The sequence below is a fragment of the Podarcis erhardii genome, assembly GCF_964252035.2.
Source record: "Podarcis erhardii genome assembly, chromosome: 1".
NCBI lineage: Eukaryota > Metazoa > Chordata > Lepidosauria > Squamata > Lacertidae > Podarcis > Podarcis erhardii.
Window position 1 is genome coordinate 42,492,720 of NC_138497.1, and position 19,277 is coordinate 42,511,996.

Genomic DNA, 19,277 nt, shown 5'->3' on the forward strand with positions numbered 1-19,277 from the left:
GTTAAGGTGTTGCTTCTCCCCAATCTTTTTTTTTTTGCTGAAAACCTGCAGTACTCAGCCCACTAAATGTCAGCCCCTGAATGGAAGTGTTTCACAGATAGTAACCAAGATCGTATTTAGCCCACAACTGTCTGAACAGCATGAAACAGCTTAAAATACTTTTAAGATAAACGTACAAAAAAAACAAGGAGGAAGAAAAATCTCATTAAATTATAAAATATAATTGAAATGTCAGGTCCTTGTTTATTCCTGGCCACTTGAAGTCATGCCAATTGTACAGGCCATGGAATGCTCCTAAAAGATGCTCAGTGCTTCTGTGAAAGAGCAGAAAGAGATATGGACCTCCAGGGAAGAGAGCTTCATATTTATTATGCTCCCTTCCCCCGAGTTCCATAATCACAGAACAGTGATCCCAATGTCTCTGTGTGTACATTATAAAGACTTGCTGCATTTGGCCAGTCCCGGAGATCACAACAAGGTATAATGTGGAAAGCAGTCTTTGGGGCAGAAAGGGTCCAAAAACGCCTATATGGAAGTTAAACAAGTCTATATAAATTAATATAAAGAAACAGGTAGGCCGAGATATTTGTATCGAAACCCATTCCTAAGGAACACTTGCTTTCGCTTTGCTTTTACATAAATTGGCACAAAAAATAAGCCTTTATTAAATTTCAACCTAACAAAGATCCATAGGATCACATGTATGCAAGAAGGCAGTCCTGCCTCTCTCCACAGAGCACTCCTGCTTTGACTAGGAATCCACCTTGGGGAAGATGCTGACTTTATTGTTCCTGCTAATTTTTCTTTCTGCTTTACCCTTGGGCTGTTTGGTCTGGATTAGCTCCTCGGGCGTATTCCCCAGAGGAGGCAGGAGTCGTTTCTTACTGTTTCGATTTTCTGACAGCCACTGTGGAGGCAACTCAAAGGGTCCAAAGCCCAGCTGCATGGAATACTTCTCATTGGCCAATTCGGCTTCTGTTGGCATCGCTGGAGCCACTTGCGCGGCCGAGTCTGCAATGGCGTGAGGCATAGGCCTCTGAACTAAAGTCTGCTCCACGTCTAAGCTGGTTGTGGGGATCTCCTTCTGTTGGTAGCCACTGGAGCCAATAGATTTGGTTTCGTTCTCTTCTTCATCCTCTGTGGGCTTGAAAATCTGCTGCTGCCCAATGTGAAACATCTCCAGAAGCTGGCTACCAGAACGAACGTGAGGCTCCAGGCTGATGTCCCCAACGCCTCCGGAGCTGACTGTGTTCCTCCGACTATACCTTCGGTGTAACTGCATCATTGTCCCTACTAAACATTTCCGCACGGACTTGTTAACAGTCAGGAAGAGCAGAGGGTTGGCTAGCAGTGATATCTTGGGCAGCCAGATGGCAGTGAGAAGCAAGTACACAGAAGCATCAGAAGCATTGAGCACAGTGCGGTAAATCACCAAAGTCATATAGGGGATACTGCAGAAAATGAAAACCATAACCATGGAGAGCAGCATGGCATGAAGTTCAGATTCTCTCTGAGAGGCGTAAGGGATAGAGATAGTGTTCTGAGGGGTTCTTAAGGCAGCTATGATGACTTTTTTCTTCTGACTGGCACTCAGTGCCCTGCGGATGAGGATCATAAAGAGAAAGACCACAGCCACCGGCACAATCACAGTGGTAATGTTGTAAATAATGACGTATGCTAAACGGCCAATGGAGTAACTCCAAGGCTCAGTACAAGTGGACATAGCATAAATATCTAGTACATTGGTCACAGCAAATACAGGAATGCTGGCTATCACTGCATGAGCCCAGATGTAGATCACCAGGTCTCGAGATTTGGCATCCGATATCTTCCTTTCTAGTGGATACAAAACTGAGTAGTACCTACAAAAAAAGAAGGAAATGAGACTGTAAGAGATGAACAAATGCATGTAAAGAGAAATTTGCAACTCTTCCTACCTCCCCTCTATCCCTGGGTAGATTGACTTACATTTGAGTGATCTAAATCACTGATTTAGTCTTGACTAGCCCTGTATTTTAAATTGTTTCTTCCCTTGATATAAAAGTACCGTAGATTCTGGCATATTAGGTGACTGGGCGTATAAGACGACACCCCCAAATTTGGGGGGTCGACTTATACGCCCAGTCTTATATGCGGCAGCTTCGCTAGGCAGTGGCAGTGGGTGGTGGGCTCCGTTCCGTGCCGGGAGGAAGCCACCCAGCAAAGCCGACTTAGCATCGCCGGGCAGCTTCCTCCCGGCGCAGAGCCCGCCACCCACTGCCACTGCCCAGCAAACCCATACCCGGTGTATAAGACGACCGACTTTTTAGAGGATTTTCCAGGGTTAAAAAGTCGTCTTATACGCCGGAATCTACAGTATCATTTATCACAAGATCTTCAACAGCACAGTCTTACACATATCTATACAGAAGTTTATTAGTCTCTTTCTTTCTTTCTTTCTTTCTTTCTTTCTTTCTTTCTTTCTTTCTTAACCTTCAGAAATCAATTGCCCTAGCCATTATTTTGATAAAAATATGTCATCAATGGAAAAGGCCAAATTAGATGTGGTACAACTTCTGTCTTCCATGAAAGAATATCTAATCCAAGTAGTATCAAATCTTTTTCCTAAAGCATGCTATGTTTTTTTAAGGTTCTGTATTCAACGACCGCACCATTTGCCATTTGTAAAAAAATACAAAGCCAATAGGTAGAATTCAGCCTTGCAGTATGATGAATGTTTCATCGATGCAAGCACTTTAGTTTGTCAGATAGAACGATCCCCCTCTCCCCTGACCCATGTACTTTTCTGGGAGGGCGGGTTAACCCCATTTAACCAGCAGAGGTCCTTTTTCATAGCAACTTTATTGCTATGAAAAGAAAAATATATATAAAATCCCAGATCCTCCACTGAATTGCAGCTAGATTTCTTCCTTTACTACAAAATATCACACTCCATAGGAATAGGCAATTAACCTACCCAATATTAACCTGATCTAATTTATAGTAAGGTCTGTTACTCTCATTAGCATGTTAGATGTAAGTAAAGTCTTCCCTCTCCTCAGATCCTAAGTGAGTTTCTTTTCTATCATAAAACTATAATTTACAAGTCAGCGGGACACTGTTGATACAAAGAATGAGCCAGTCAGTGGTCAGCAAAGCTTTTCATTCCAAAGACTTGCTCTTAAACCATGGACAGCAAGGGGAAAATAGGGCAAATCATCTTTGCAGATTAACTTGTTTATAGAATTATTTGCAGAGAAATGAAATGATTCTGGAGAAAATTACATAACTGTAGTATCAATCGTGCACAGAGCACTACAGAAAGATTGTTGAACTTGAAAGTAGAAATCTACCAAGAACTTCTGCCTAGTAACTAGAATAACATTTAAAATGGTGGCAGGGAAAGTCAGAATCTGCCATACCTCCCAAAAAGACCTCAAAATGTGTAATTAGCTCCCCTAGCAGGAAGAACACACAAATAAATTTATACATTGGCAATAAGGATACTTGAGAATTGAACTTTTTGGCCTTAAAGCAAATAGCTATTCAGGCTAAGTTGTCCAGACCTTAAAAATCCAGCCAATGTATGTCATTTCTTTCAGAATAACTCATCTCACAGGTTGGCTGCAAAGTGAAAATGTTGCTCTGAGCAACTTGACCAAAGAGAAAAATAAACGTGTTTAGCGCTGAAGGAAGAGGGCAGTAGAACCATTTCAGCAACCCACAATTAAGCAACAAGCAATGTAGAACCTATATCTGTTGCAAGGGGCAAGTGGTAAATGTCAGTTGATGAGTAACTTCACAGTCTTACCTATCCAGAGCAATGGCAGGAAAGCTAAGGATGGTCACTGAGCAGAAGACTTTGTGCAAGAACTTTATGATCTTACAGAAGACCATGGTGTAGATCCACCAGCAGCAGTGTGGACTGGCACCGAGGACTATGTCAAAAGGCACACAGACTAGGCTGGCACAGATCCCAGAGCAGGCCATGTTCTTAATAAACCGGTTGGTTACCGACTTAAAAACTGACACCCTGCACGTTGACCACAAGACCATGAAGTTTCCTAGACGAAGGGAAACAAAATTAAACGATGAAAGATTCTCTCTCACGTAATAGGCACACACATATAAACACACACATTTATATATTAAAATATTTGAATAAGATTTGAGCATACAATTTATTCACTTATGCAGGCTCTTTCTTAAACGGTCATTGTTTCTAGCTTCCTTACCATTTTTTAATTTTTAATGTAGTTTTAATTGGTCTTAACCACGTTGAGTCGTGCAAAAGCACTAACTAGAAGGGCAGGCTTTAAATTTTTTTGACATAAGTAAATAGATACATTCAGATGCTCTGTTCTTCCCCCAGTTTCCATTTGCAATGTGGAATGGTAGTTTCAGTTGCATGGACTCCATGTGTCTATTCCAGTGAAGTTTGGGACACAGGTCCACTACTCTTGCCATTGACAGCCATCCAGCTACAAGGCAAGAGTGAAGCTGGAGCTAACTATGGGATAGTTTATCACACCATATCAATATTGACTAATTAATGCATCTGTTAAGGGCATGGCCCTCAACAGTTGTAATTTCCAAGCATTTGGGGGCCCGAAAGTTCCTAACATATCTTGTTAAACTGAATTTATTTTGCTCATTGAATTCTAATGTACATGACCATGATAAATATCAGTATCAGTGCTATTTTTATACAAAATGAGGTGCCGGAACTCACCATGAACACCTCCCTTGTTCTCTTATAATGGCAATGGCAATGGCGCCCACCTGAGAGGTGCTGGAACTGGGTTCTGGTGAGTTCTGGCTGAAAAAAGCTCTGTTCAGTATTAAAGGTGGGGCACAATGGGTCAGGAAGGCTGTCCAATGTTCAAGGTGCCTCAGAATTACTTTGGCTATTCAAATCTTTACTAGGATCTTCATCTGTGTGGGTGGGTATAGAAGTGGTTGGAATGGTAGCAGTAATTATCATCTCTGCGATATTGACACTATCAGATTTCACAGCATCTTAAAAACAAACACTACTTATTTTTCATAGCGCAGAAGGCTTACTATCAATTAGTCAAAACATATTTCAACACAAATAAACTGTGAAAGAAGCTATGGCTGAAAATCAGTTTTAAATAACTGAACAATACTGTTTTCCCCCCCTAGAGCCAATTCACATAGCCATAAACTGGATTTTTTTCCCCTAGCACATGCAGCAGTATCTTTTGAGCTGAATGTAATGTGCACATGTTGAACTGATTGTTGATCACTTTCTGCATACAAGAAGAGTAAGCAGGAATCCTATGTGCACAATGGGAACGATGAATTGTAGTAGTAAATTCACACATATTAACTGCACAGAAAAGGTGTGCACTGCAAACATGTGAGAGGAGGTTGTGGGGTCATGATAGCTAGCCCTGACCCCAATACACACAGTCCCATTGGCTGCATGTTCATATTGTGGCTCATACTGAAATAAGGCCAATTATGATAATCTGAACCACGTAGTTTTCTGCAGAGGACAGCCACTTTTGTGAGCTGTGGGCCCTCGGTTTTTTCATTATTAACATTTTGTTTCCATGAGATCCTAAGGGATGAAGTGTGGTTTAAAAGCATAATCAATCAATCAGTTGTGATGTTGTAAACTTAACATTTTACTAAAAGATTTCCTCAAGTAACAATATCTTAATGACTATCTCTCCGATGCTATACAGTGGTACCTTGGGATGCAAACCGGATCCGTTCCGGAGCCCCGTTCGCATCCCAAACGAAACGTAAGATGCGACAGCGCATCTGCCTGTGCACGGGTCACGTTTTGCCGCTTCTGCGCATGACATCATTTTGACTGTCTGCGCATGTGCGAGCGGCAAAACCCGGAAGCAACGCACTCCGAAACAAATATATATATACACATATCTATATATTAAGATGAAAATAATACTGAAATACAGATAACATATGAAAAGTGAAAGGAAGTGTAGTGAGAGTGATGGAAGTCTATTATTTTGTAAAATAGTGTTTATTGTATAGAAATATTATACTTTTCTTTACTCTTACTGTACTTTTCTTTGCATTTTTTCTTCTTTATTTTTTTTCCTTTATATTATTCTTTATGTATGGCTTGGTAGCGATGTATTTACTTTGCAATAAAAATTATAAAATAAATAAATAATCTGAAATAGAGGGATATGTGCTTCATCAAGGGAAGTTCTCGATTTTTTAATGTTGTTCTAATTTTTCTAAGGGTCACACTAGATGTTACTTCCACTGCATGGTTAGGAACCAAGCCAGGATTAGTATATACAGTCATACCTCGTGTTGCGAACGTGATCCATGCGGGAGGCACGTTCGCAACCCGCAACGTTCACAACCCGCAGTGCACAATTCGGCGCTTCTGCTCATGACTTCATTTTGCGCTTCTGTGCATGTGCGAGTGCCGAAACCCAGAAGTAACCAGTTCCAGTACTTCCGGGTTCAGTGCAGTTTGCAACCCGAAAACGCGCAACCCGCAGCGTTTATAACCCGAGGTATGACTGTACTGTTTATGGCTAGATTTTCACTAGGACTGCAGTGCTGGGTAGGGGTGGGGCAGTTAAGCCTTCCGTCACCAGGTCAATTTCTACAAAAAAATCCCCGCCCCAATACAATTAGCTTAGTGAAGGGGGAGTAACAATTGCCACCAATGGCATTTTCCACATGATTCTGGCTGAGGGTTAAACCTCATGTGCCTGTATGCTGGGGTCCTGACAAACATCTTGCTCCCTCCGCCCCGTTAAAATGTGCCTAGTATTAACTTTTAAAATCCCAATAAGCTTGCTAATTACACAATAAAATGACGTTGAGTGTAATCTAGAGGCAAATTTGGCATTTCCCCTCAATAACATCTCTGTTCTGGCCCAGATTCTGTTGCCAGTCAACTTAGAATAATGTCGACAATTAACAACTGGCACAGATCTTTTTTTGAAAAGTCTCTACTACCCTGACTCAAAGTGCATTCAGTAGGCTCCCCTCTGTGAACCTGGGAAGTTAATTTGTTTTGTACCAATCCTTACAAGAACACCCCAAAGAATGTTCCACATTCCAACTACTGAATTAGTAGAGGCTTATTAACATCCACTCCAACTTCTGCCAGGTTCCCCTTTTGCTGGCACACAGCACTGTGCTGTAACTCAACGGGGTTCTTGTTTACATTGATGTGGGCCGAGTTCAACTTGCCTTTTGTCCTATGAGTCACATTAATCCAATATTCTTCCTCTATTTCTGACCCATAGTGGTACAATTTACTTGAGTATGTTTTTCATCTCTTATGTGTACTACAACTATATTATTTGTGACTTGTGATACTGAATCGCTGTCTCCTGAAATAATTGGATATGTTTACTGGTCCCTTTACCTTTTTCCCTTGTTCCACAAAGTTAAGATACAATGCGCTGTTAAGTTTATTCTATAACAGATATTATTCACTTAAAGCTGATTCATGTGTTTACATTTGAGTGATAATATCCTTGAATAGTGGTTTTTCCAGATCCTTTTCACGTGAGCAAGCAGTTCATATGTTTCCCTGAAAACTCTGAAAATTGTTACCATGTCAGATGGGTTTATTTGATGTGATCACTAATGATTTTCATTCTGGAATGTTGTTTCAGAGACATGCCTCTAAATGTAAAAATGAGATGCTGTAATCTGACAACTTTACCATCTCAAATAGGCACACCAAATGTGCAAATGGAGTGATGAAGACACCATAACTTAGTTCACATGTCACACTAAGCCAACACATGGCTTAGAGCAAACACATGGGCTTTGGGATCTTAGATCACAGCTGATTCGCTTCACCCTGGTCATTTTGCTGCTGCATCAGGCTGAACTAAGCCATTGTTTGGAATACACTTTTGATCTGAACTCAGTTTAAATAGAGATTATTCACATCCTTTATATAACTGCATAGCACAAATATCTTATTAAGTTTATGCCTTGCTTGTGCTGTTCTGTTTACAAGCTACACTCTCCACAATACTAATAAAGATTTGGAATTACTTGGTACCAATTAACAGCCTACTGGGTGAAATGTTCTTTTAAGCCAAGGCACCTGCATACAAATTTTCTGCTTCATCACACAAGAGATGATCTATAAAGCAAAGAGTTTTTCTTATGAAATGACCTCTTATCTGCAAAGACCACTATGCTAAAAAAAAGGGGGGGCGTTTGGGCAACATCCATCCAAAGTCAAGCACATGCATTTCAATTGTAGATACATGCAGTCCAGTGTATATGTATCCATAGGATCATAGGAAGTTGCCTGATACCAAATCAGACCATTGGTTAGAGGCAGATTTAGTGCACCCTGACCGGTTCCACCACACTGGGCGCCGAGCCTAGGGGATACTGCAGGACAATGTTACTATGAAGTAGTGAATAAAGCAGATCGGAGGCGAGAGGCGGGCACCAAATTTTGGGCTCACACAGGGTGCCACTGACATTTGAAAGACCTGCATTGGTTCATCTAGGTAAAAGGTAAAGGTAAAGGTCCCTGGATGGTTAAGTCCAGTCAAAGGCGACTATGGGGTTGTGATGCTCATCTCACTTTCAGGCCGAAGGAGCATTCAGGGTTATGTGGCCAGCATGACAGCTTTCCCGGTCATGTGGCCAGAATGACTTAACCACTTCTGGTGCAACGGAACACCGTGATGGAAACCAGAGCGCACAGAAACGCTGTTTACCTTCCTGCCGCAGCAGTGCCTATTTACTGTATCTACTTGCACTGGTGTGCTTTTGAACTGCTAGGTTGGCAGGATCTGAGACAGAGCAATGGGAGTTCACCCCGTCACGGGGATTCAAACCGCTGACCTTCTAATCAGCAAGCCCAATAAGCTCAGTGGTTTAGACTACAGCGCCACCTGTGTCCCTATTGGTTCATCTAGCTCAGTATTGTCTGCACTGAGTGGCAGTGGCATACGAAGAATATGAGAATCTGCCATATATGGAGTCATATCATTTTCCAGATAGCTCAGTATTGTCTACACCGAATGACAATTCTTTCTCCAAGGTTTCAGGCAGGGGACCTTCCTAGCCCTACAGGCAGATGTCTGGGATTCAACAGAGACCTTCTGCATGCAAAGCAGATGCTCTACTAGTAAACTACATCCCTCCCAGATAAGAATAACTGCATTGTTAAGCATGGGTTTACCTCTCTTGTTGAAAGAAATGGGAATTAAAGTGATTAAGTTTGGCTGGATTAGGTCCATTTTGAATTGTCAAATCAAGCTCCTCCAATATTATTTCCTCTTTTTCTCCAAAACTGTCTAATTTTCACCCATTAGCATCAAGTTTTATTCTCTTTAGGAACACAAACAACACAGGCTGCTACTCACAGTTTCCATAGCAACAACTACTGCGTGAAAGCAAAAATCATTTTCTTGGTCAGATCACAGACTTTGTGAGTCATTTATTTCTGTTTTACACCTAACTCAGCAAAGGGAAAAACTAGTGCCAATTCTGAAGAAAACTGACTTGTTTCCGACTGCCCCCCCCCCGCCCCCCCAAATGTCACACTAATTGAACAGCAAAACAAAAGCTGTAAACTTTTGAAGAATATGTGATATCTTGTTTAAAAATATCCTGGCTAGTGTCCTTAAAATTGCTTGATTCAAACCCTCCCCCCCCCCACTTATATGAACGATTATTTAAACTTGAAATATCTAAGCATATTGCATTTGTGAGCTCAGCAGAAAGATAACAGACCTGTGTCAATTCTCTGATTTCATGCTGTTTTTGTAACAGGATTATTTTTGCAGTTCCTGAGAACAAAAATGGTTTCCAAAGGATGCTGTTGAATCAAAGAATACATACTGTGAGGGAAAAGACATGCTGAGCTACCATAAGCTGAACATGTGTCAGACATCAATGCACTTGGGGGGGGGAGATAACTAAATGATATCTATCCTTAACATTAAAAACCACAAAATGGAGAGGAAACCCATCGATTGTAAAATAAATGGGGGGAAATACACTGTATATAAATCTTCCTGAGAGTAATAATACAAAACAATTCAGTAAAAGAACATAATTTATTTTATTTTATGGCATTTATATCCTACCTTTACTCCAAGGAACTCAAGGTGGTGTACATACTACTGTTCCCCATTTTATCCTCACAACAACCCTGTGAGGTAAGTTAGGCTGAGAGGCAGGGACTGGTCCATGGCCCCCCCAGTAAGCTTCATGTTTGAGTGGGGATACAAAGCCGGGTCTTGAAGGTCCTAGTGAAGCACTCTGACCACTAAACCACCACTGGTTTACTGTGAAAATATATTTCAAAATAATCACTGGATGTTTTAAGAACACGGGTTGCCAGTCACTCACATATTTCAGCCTGTGTCTTATCCATGGAGTATCACTTAATCTTAAATAATCCAAAATTTACAAATTAGAAAAAACTATTATCATTTCTGTTTGAAACTATATCCATGTAAGATGACAGCACTATACAGGAAGAATATAGTTTTTATGAGAGCAACTTCAAGGGTCCTTAAGAAATGTTGGCAGAACTGAATTCACAGTCACTTCTGCATTCTTCATAATATTTGAAGGGGAACTTAGACATCTCCTTCTGAGATGCAGGAGCTCCCCAGCGCAGTGATGTTCTGTTTCAGACATCAGACAGAAATGCTGCAAGACAAATGTAGTTGCGTGTCGAGGACCCCCCCAGGACATCCCCCCAAAAAGACACAGTTCACACAATTTTTGTTTCGGTTTTTTGGCATAATTTTGGCCACAACTTTATTGATTACAGCATGTGAGTGGTTGCTTAGGCATTGGTTAGTGACTACAGTGGTGCCTCGCAAGACGAAAAGAATCCGTTCCGCGAGTCTCTTCATCTTGCGGTTTTTTCGTCTTGCGAAGCAAGCCCATTAGCGGCTTAGCGGATTAGTGCTATTAGCGGCTTAGCGGATCAGCTGATAAGCGGCTTAGCGGATCAGCTGATAAGCGGCTTAGCGGATCAGCTGTTAAGCGGCTTAGCGGATCAGCTGATAAGCGGCTTAGCGGATCAGCTGATAAGCGGCTTAGCGGATCAGCTGATAAGCGGCTTAGCGGCTTAGCGAAAAGGGGGGAGGGAAAAAAAACTGCAGGAACTCGCAAGACATTTTCGTCTTGCGAAGCAAGCCCATAGGAAATTCGTTTTGCAAAGCACCTCCAAAACGGAAAACCCTTTCGTCTAGCGGGTTTTCCGTCTTGCGAGGCATTCGTCTTGCGGGGCACCACTGTATCTGTTCCCATTTAGAGGTAGGAACAGAAATGACAACTGCAAGCCTGCAAAAGTCAGTAAGGGTAAATATTTTTGGGGAGAAAATAGAGCTGGGTGCCAGGCTCTCACCTCTCCCCAAATGCTCCCAGGGGCTCTTGCATGGCCCTAGCCCCTTGCCAGGGGTTTGGACAAGAGCATAGCGAACCCCTGGATTCCTTTAACGGAATACCCTTGCAGCGGCAGCATTGGAGGGGCAGGGACAGCCAACCACATCCCTTCCACCAACCAAAATTAACCAATGCCTAACCGCAACCTTACAAGTTGTGGCGATTTGCTACGCAGTAGGCAAAGCCCAAATGGCACCAGCCAATCAGCCAAATGGTAAAATTCCTACCAGGCCCCTGCTCCAAAGCAGACGACCCCATGACAGACATAGCAAGGTCAGCAAAAACAACCCTAAATATAGGGAGGGTGGGCGGGTGATCCGATGCACTCAGCGAAAAGAGGAAGCTCAACGCTGTACGCAGGGAATAAATAGCACCCCAAACAGTCAATCAACTTTGCAACCTTAAATTCTCCCCAGCAACACTTGGAGGTGCCCTATCAGAATGTGGCATCCATACTAACCCACCCAGCAACAGGGGATGTCATGGTTGCCCCCGCCGCAACACGTGCTCTCCATGAAGGAGAACCCGCTTTGTGATACAAGCAGTTGAATCTTCCTTTAACGTCCAAAGCGGCTTGCAGGTATTAATGAAAGCATGAGAGATGTCAAAAATGTTCAAGGGGGAGGCAAAGGAGACTCAAATCCGTAGCTCAAGAGGCAAAGATTTCTGAAGTACTGGGGAAAGTCATGATAAGAAAACAGCATTTTTTGCAATGTAGAGGTGATTTTTCATCAAAATAACGATAGAGGAAGGCTTAATGAACCCCTTCCCATGTGCTGTGTCTCCATAAAAATTATTCCACCACCTGTAATTAAATAAAGAAAAACTGAGGAGCTGATTGCAAGTGATGAAATTGGTGTTATTGTGTAGGCATAGGTACCTAGGCACAGAGATGCTGTCCAGATTCTATAGAACAGCAGAAGCAGCTAAACATAACACTGTTTGTGTGGCAGCCTGATTCAGGATGTGACACCACTGGGGGGCTTCCCAGGGGGCTTCAAGGGCGTTAGCTGCTATTTGCAACCTCTCCCCAAAAATTCAACAGAGCTTTTCTGTAGGCGCTGCTCCTTGTTCATTTTCTCAGCATAATGTACTCTTCTGAGAAACTGCTCGTTGCAGTAGATTGCTCCAGAACTACATAATCACTAATTTACTAGTGTGGCAATGATCTTGGCTGTGAGTCTTGGAAGACCTGCTCCCTGCCTTGAATGCTTTTTTTCCACCTGGCCTGGGAGGGGAGGGCCCTGACTGACTCCAGCTACAAAATCTGAGACTGCTGAAGAGGCCAGAGACCATATTGGCTGTTTCTTCATGCAGACACAGGACGTCAAGCCTGAGCTTCCACAGCTACCACAAACCACGAGTAAGAAGATTAGTAGCAGCAACAGCAGATTATGTTCTATGCATATGATATTTTATTCTCCTGCTAATTGTGCTGTTTTAAATGTGCATTCTATATTTGACTTCCTTTAGTGTTTTTTCTGAAGATAATTTTTTGGTTAACTTTGCTGCACTGAATGTGCATTCTGCACTTGACCTCCTTTGTAATGTTTTATTTTGAAATCTTTAAGATAACATTTTAGTTTCCTGTTCATTGTCTTGCTTTGAATGCATACTTTGTTTTTGACTTTCTTCTCTAATACCTTATTCTGCATTGTTTTATTGATGTTTTAATGTAAGCTGTAAACCGATACGAGATTTCACACACACCCTCCGAAAAATATGAAGCAGTATAGAAATGAAGAAAAAAGAAAAAAGAAAGAAAAGAATGAGATAAGTCAATTGTTTCTGTTTTTCCATTTGCACTTTTGTTCGAGAACTGTGGGCGTTGAATAAATAAATAAAGAAATAGAGAAAGAAAGAAAGAATGAAAACACAGAGCACTGCTCGGAGGTGCTATTTCTTAATCTGAGTTAATGCAGTTATTTTTCATTAGCAATGCAGCATATACTTTGGAAGTGCCCAGAAGCTGTATATTACATTACTGCTATCAAATGCTACAGGTTATTCTAAGCCAAGCAGTGCAGCTAGCATCCCATACCTGCAGCCTACAGTACAGGAACAGTTTGATCATTTGATAATCTCATTGTACAGATTGGCCTTCATGTAATGTGTACGAACAATATATTATCTAATAACTATGTAATTCCATATCAGGAGAATTGATACTGACACAAGCAAAAATTTCACTGGTGCAAATAATCAAAGATAGCTAGCTGAAAGTAAATGTTTAATTAGGAAATGAGATAGTAAGAGCTTTGCAAATTAATCCAATTAGACAAATCATAGACTAAGTCCATTTTCACATGAGACCTAAAATGCACATATGAGCGTCTCTTGTGTGCTGGAGAAACCAAAAGCTAACTTGCAATCACTTTGTTCTGGAAGGAGAGTGTTGCATGGGATTAACTTTAATTAAACTTGCTTGTGTTTCAATTGCTTTCTGCTCTAGTTGTTTGATCTGCTGGATTTGAGAGGGCTGCTTCCTCTGAATTGCTGTGCATATTGAATGATGTTACTGCAATAGTTACTGAAAAGTCCAAGAAATGATTACGGAAAGTATACTATGTTGATTATTACAGCATATCTTTGATTGACTAAGTGTCTGAGAGTAAAAGCGTGTATTTTTGTTATTGAGCCTCCAGCAGATAATTTTCTGCCTACAAATATCTGAAGATCTACTGTCTTATAGCTGACATTTATTAGTCTTTATGGCAGCTTCCACCAACCTGGTACCCTCCAGATGTTATGGACCACATATTGTTATTACATTTGTGTACTTCCCTTCATCCGAAGATCAAAGGGCAATTCACAACATAAAACTACATGAGAACACAAAATACATAATAAAAGAAACAAACAAAAAATAATCCCCCTCACACCAACTCATTTAAGAGGCCATATAATGGTCAATCAGTCAAATGCCTGGTTGTAAAGAAACATTTTTGCCTGGCACCTAAATACAGGTAATGAAAGTGCCAGGCAAGTCTTCCTGTGGCCTTCCTATAGCTAATGGGAACTGTAGTCTGAAATATCCAGAAGGCATCAGGTTGCTGAAGTCTGCTTTAAGGCAGCAGACTAATCATGGCTATTCCACTGGAAATACTTGGAAAGAGCTTCAGTTAAAAAGAAATGACGTTTTCATTTTTAGCCTTTTTGTAAATATAGAGATGTCAGACTCATGCACTGTACGCATCAGATTCCAAGTTCAGTCCTCAGCACCCTCAATTAAGAGGATTTCAGGCAGTAAGACTGGGAAATGACCTCAGGGCGCCCCTCAGAACTTTGGGACTACAACTCCCATTACCTCCAACCAGCAACTTGTGCCTTAGGACTATGCACTTGTTTAGGAAAGGTTGTAAAGTCAATGCCCAACATATGCAAGCACCAACACAAGGTGAGAGAGGGCTGACAAGTGTGACTCTGTTACTGCACCATGCACTCACTTGACAAGATTTATCTAAATCTGAATATAGGCATGGCACATTAATATCTTTAGCACCCCCACTGAGTTGAATTCTGTTCGAATTTTTCATACTGAGCTTGAGCACCTCCCCTAATCCTTATACAACCAAAATGCCCTCTTTAAAAAACAACAACAGAACAAAGGGGATTTTTGTGTCAGATTATTTCTTCCCATTCTGTGTAATCAAATACCCAAGTCTTATCAACTTCTTTTTACTGTATACAGGACTTGACTTTTCCAGATTTTCCTCCTATAAGGAGACATGTTTTAATTGACTGATGCCAATTAAAATCATTCCAGTTTCTTCTGGCACACAAGATTTCAGTGCCTGCATTCCACTTTGCTTATTAAAAACTGGTGTGAAAAGCGAAACACAGGCTTCACCTACAAAACTGGAAGCACTGCTGATTACTTCACATAAAAGCATTGCCATTAAAAGCAGCATGCAGATAACAGAACCTGTTAGCGAAATATGTATGCATGTATATCAAGATGAAATCTATTTCAGGGTAAGTTCTGTTTATTTTTCTCCTTTTCACTCTTTACTTTGTTGTCTTATTCAAGATGACGAGATACCTTTCATTTAGTTCATGTTGCTAGGAAACAGAACATCATGTTGGAGAACAAATGCCAACAACAGAATCAAATAATTTCCCCCCTCCCGCCCCTATGCACACCTACACACCTGCCCAGAGTTTGCATTACTTCCCAATATTTCTTCTAATCATAAACAAGAGCACGGAGATTAAAGCAGGAAAAGACAATGGCCCCAATTCAGTGAACAGTGATCTGTGCATGGTTTCGGCATATGGCTTACTTATGCTGCACTGCACATAAAGGACTACTGCTGTGTGGCCCAGAGTCAGACATCCATGAACACAGAAGCATGAACACACCTAATATAGTACTTGGGGTGCCATTCATGTCAGGAGCAACTGCCCTTGGATCTAAACTGGGGCCCAGTAGGCTTGGAGTGTCTCCTTGCCAATTAGGTTTTGCTGCAGCAGTGTAGCGATGAGCGGCCACAGGGTTTTGCATGGAATATGCTAACATCCAAAGAGATTTTAGCATATTCATTTGGACCACAGAATTCTAGCATGGACATCATGGTGAGGTATGTTGAAGCCGTAGCATTCTGCAAAAGAAAATAGAGGTAGAAGACTGGATTTCTCACAGTGAAATGCTAAGCATTTATACTCAGAAGTAAATTCCTCTAAATTCAGTGGATCTTACTATTGAGCCTCTTATTATTGTGTTAATGACTGCAGCCTTAAGAACCAAAATCAGATCTAGCCCAATACCCAAGTACAGAAATCTGGTACACATCATAAAGAATATGTGCACATTTTCTACTTCATTCAAGATGTTATCTCCAGAAAATATTAGCTCGGTCCATCTCCCCTACGCGCCCTGTCCACAGACATAATTTGCACTTTAAATGTCTGAATTATATGAACTAGGAAACTGAATTTCCATGGCTAAGATACATAATTTCTTAGCAATGTTTCATATTTCATCAGACACCATTAAGCAATAACACAGCAAAAGTCAACAACAGCCCCAGTCAATGTCAAAACTATTCTGTGGCAGTGGTAGGAAGAAGGAAACAAAGGGACATCCACTATGTGTTTTAGAACTGGAAACCACAGAGGAAAATTGGTTTCAGAAGCGTAGACCTCCATGCAAAGTCAAATCAGCCTGAACAGATTGCTTCATTGCCCATTAGTAGAGATAATGGAGAAACAGCAGTGAAGCACAAAACAGGTAACATAGTTGAACTCATTGTCTCTAATACTGCTATGGGCCAAGTGGAACAGATTGTATAACTGAGGGCAGAAGTATGCATCAGGTTGGATCTGCATGGGGATGTGGCGAAAAAAGGTCTTTCCATGGCATGTGGTCCATGAACCTACTGTAATGTCTGCAAATATGCAGCTGCCCACTTATTAAGCCACGAGTCTTGACGTACCTCAATCTCCCAGCTGTTCCTGGGAATGCGGATTGGGAACAGAGAAATTCTCAAAGTGTTTTGCAAGTATTTGCGAACGTCATTGCCAAAACAGAGAAAGGCTTGCCACAGGGAAGCCACTTTAGCAGCGCCCCTGCAGCCAATGAAATATGCTCCATGCTGAGACACAAATCACCCACAAAGCAAGCGTATATTTAGCAATCGTCCTGATTTGTTTTCACAAAATGTGCACAGAGGATAGATGACATCACCATCAAGTGGTGGTTATCCTGCACTTCCCACTGTAGTTTTCTGTTACTTTTCCTGCCACAGAAGGTTGGGGGGGGGGCGGGTGATACAAGAGCACTCTTTAGTTATTTGCTATATTCTGCACTATCTCAGCAGCTGAGCATCTGCTTTACAAGCCGAAGGTCTCAGATTCAATCCACAGCATCACTAGGTAGGAAGAGACTCTCTGTCTAAACATCTGGAAAGCTACTGCCAGTCAGCATGGACAATACTGAGCTAAATGGACTCAGTATAAGGCAGCTTCCTATGTTCCTAAATGTCCACCAATATATGAGACAGTTTGCAAATATCTCATAGCAAATTTCCACCCATAAACCAGTTTTGGCAAGCTTCAGAGCGGATTATTCACATAAGTACTTCATGCCAGCATTTGATATCCTTCTAAACAGTGCAGTTTATTATGGCAAAAATGATTCATATGGGCAGCTAATACAAATCCAATTTGCTTTTATCTATATAGTCCTGTTCCCAAATGGGACAAACAATGCCCTATGTGGCAGATTTCTTTTGAGGATAAATGAGGAAGTCGAATATTGTTCTATACCATCAGTCTGATTTCCATGAAGTTAAGAGAAATTAAATTAAATGTATTTGGAAAATCATAATAGGCAATGCTTTCTGACACAGTGAGATCAATCCAAAATCTTTACAATTCTCAGTGATGCTTTTTTTGATGCTCTGTTTTGAGAAAGCACTCTGCTACCATTTAGAGCTCCCTATTGACTACTAAAATGTGGTATTCGTGACTGCTGCCTGCCATACATTGTCTCGGCAAGGATCCTGTATTACACTGTAGTTAAGGCTCATTACACATAATTTGCTGCATGCAAAAGGCACAAACAAAAACAAACAAAATGTCCTAAAGGTTAAAGCAGTAGTTTTCAACCAGTGTGCCATTGCACCCTGGGGTGCCTTGAATGATGGTCAGGGGTGCTGCAGGCGACACTGGCCTCCATTCCTCTTTCCGTCCCTCCCTCCTCTGATACCCTTTCATGTCTCTGCCTCCCAAAGGCTTGCATGGCTGTTTGTTGCAGCAGCCCTGGCTACAAGCTCCTCAGGCGAATGGTGCCTCTGGGGCCGGCCAGGGCTGCTGGTTGCCAGGAGCTGAGGTAGCCTCTGAGTAAGCAAGCAAGTGCGTGAGGAAGCCCAGCCAGCCAGTCTGCCAGCCTTTGCTGTTGGGAATGGACAGATAAGTGGGAGGCCAGGCAGAAAGATGCTGCATTGGCCTTTCTTGTGCTTTCTGTGTGTAAGGCCTGCCTAGGAGCTGAGTGCCCGGTGCTGAAGGAGAGCCTTTCTGCCATGCAGGCCCAGTAGCACTCACTGCTGCTAACCAACGTAAGGCGCTAGCCTCACATTCACCTTTGGCCAGTCTATGTTGGGTAACTAAGGCTGGGAGCTTCCTCTTCCCAGGCCCCAGGCGTGAGGAGGCATCTCTCTTTGGGGCAGGGAGGACAGCTCAGTCACCAGGGGTGGCGGCGGCAGTGGCTGCCCAGAGGACTCACAAGGAGAGGGGAGAGGAGAGGAGGCTGAGGGAAAACTCCATAATGGAGGGTGTTTGAAAAGGGGGTGGGAGGCTGCCGGCTCTGCAGGCAAGGGGTGACATAACTGGGCTTCTGAGCCCCACAGAGGTGCCACAGAAAGACTGTAGTTGGTCAAGGGAGCCATGGACTCAAAAAGGTTGAAAACCTCTGGGTTAAAGGACAACAACATTAGAGGGTCAGCATGCCATGCCATTTGAAGGAGATTAGTATTTTGCAATATTTTATACATTTTGCATAGCCTAGTAAGGCTGGACAGTTGCCCAGAGCAGTCCTTGAAAGTTTGATGGGTTGACTGATCTGAGTCCCTGACCTGGCACAATCTGCAATCCCCACTGCTCAGCAAACTAATGGTGAATGAAGGATTGCAGAGCTGAGCAGCAGATTCCCACTAGGGGGCACGGTGTGCTATCTGAACACAATGTTTCACTTCATCCAGGCAGGAGGACCCTGCACACTCCACACTCCACACTCAATTTGTCCTGTGATTTCTAGGAGTCCAAGAGGTTTTTCTTTTGTCCCACCACTTTGCCCAGGAAAACCCGCTATCAGGTTTTCTGCGAATTAATGTTTGTTCTGATTCAGCAGTAAGCAGTGAATTTTCTCAGGGAAAGGCTTGGGACAA

The 19,277-nt window shown here is 42.1% G+C and overlaps 1 protein-coding gene across 2 annotated transcripts in view; it reads right to left on the minus strand.

The window, feature by feature from the left end:
- GPR176 (G protein-coupled receptor 176) overlaps window positions 1-19,277 on the minus strand; it is a 29,911-nt gene continuing 10,634 nt past the window's right edge. For both annotated transcript variants that reach the window (XM_081862401.1, XM_081862400.1), the window contains exons 2-3: window positions 3,791-4,043; window positions 1-1,862 (exon numbers count right to left, since the gene is read on the minus strand). In XM_081862401.1, the coding sequence (XP_081718527.1) occupies window positions 752-1,862; window positions 3,791-4,035 (1,356 nt within the window). In that variant the 5' untranslated portion in view covers window positions 4,036-4,043 and the 3' untranslated portion in view covers window positions 1-751. The remainder of the gene's footprint in view (window positions 1,863-3,790; window positions 4,044-19,277) is intronic.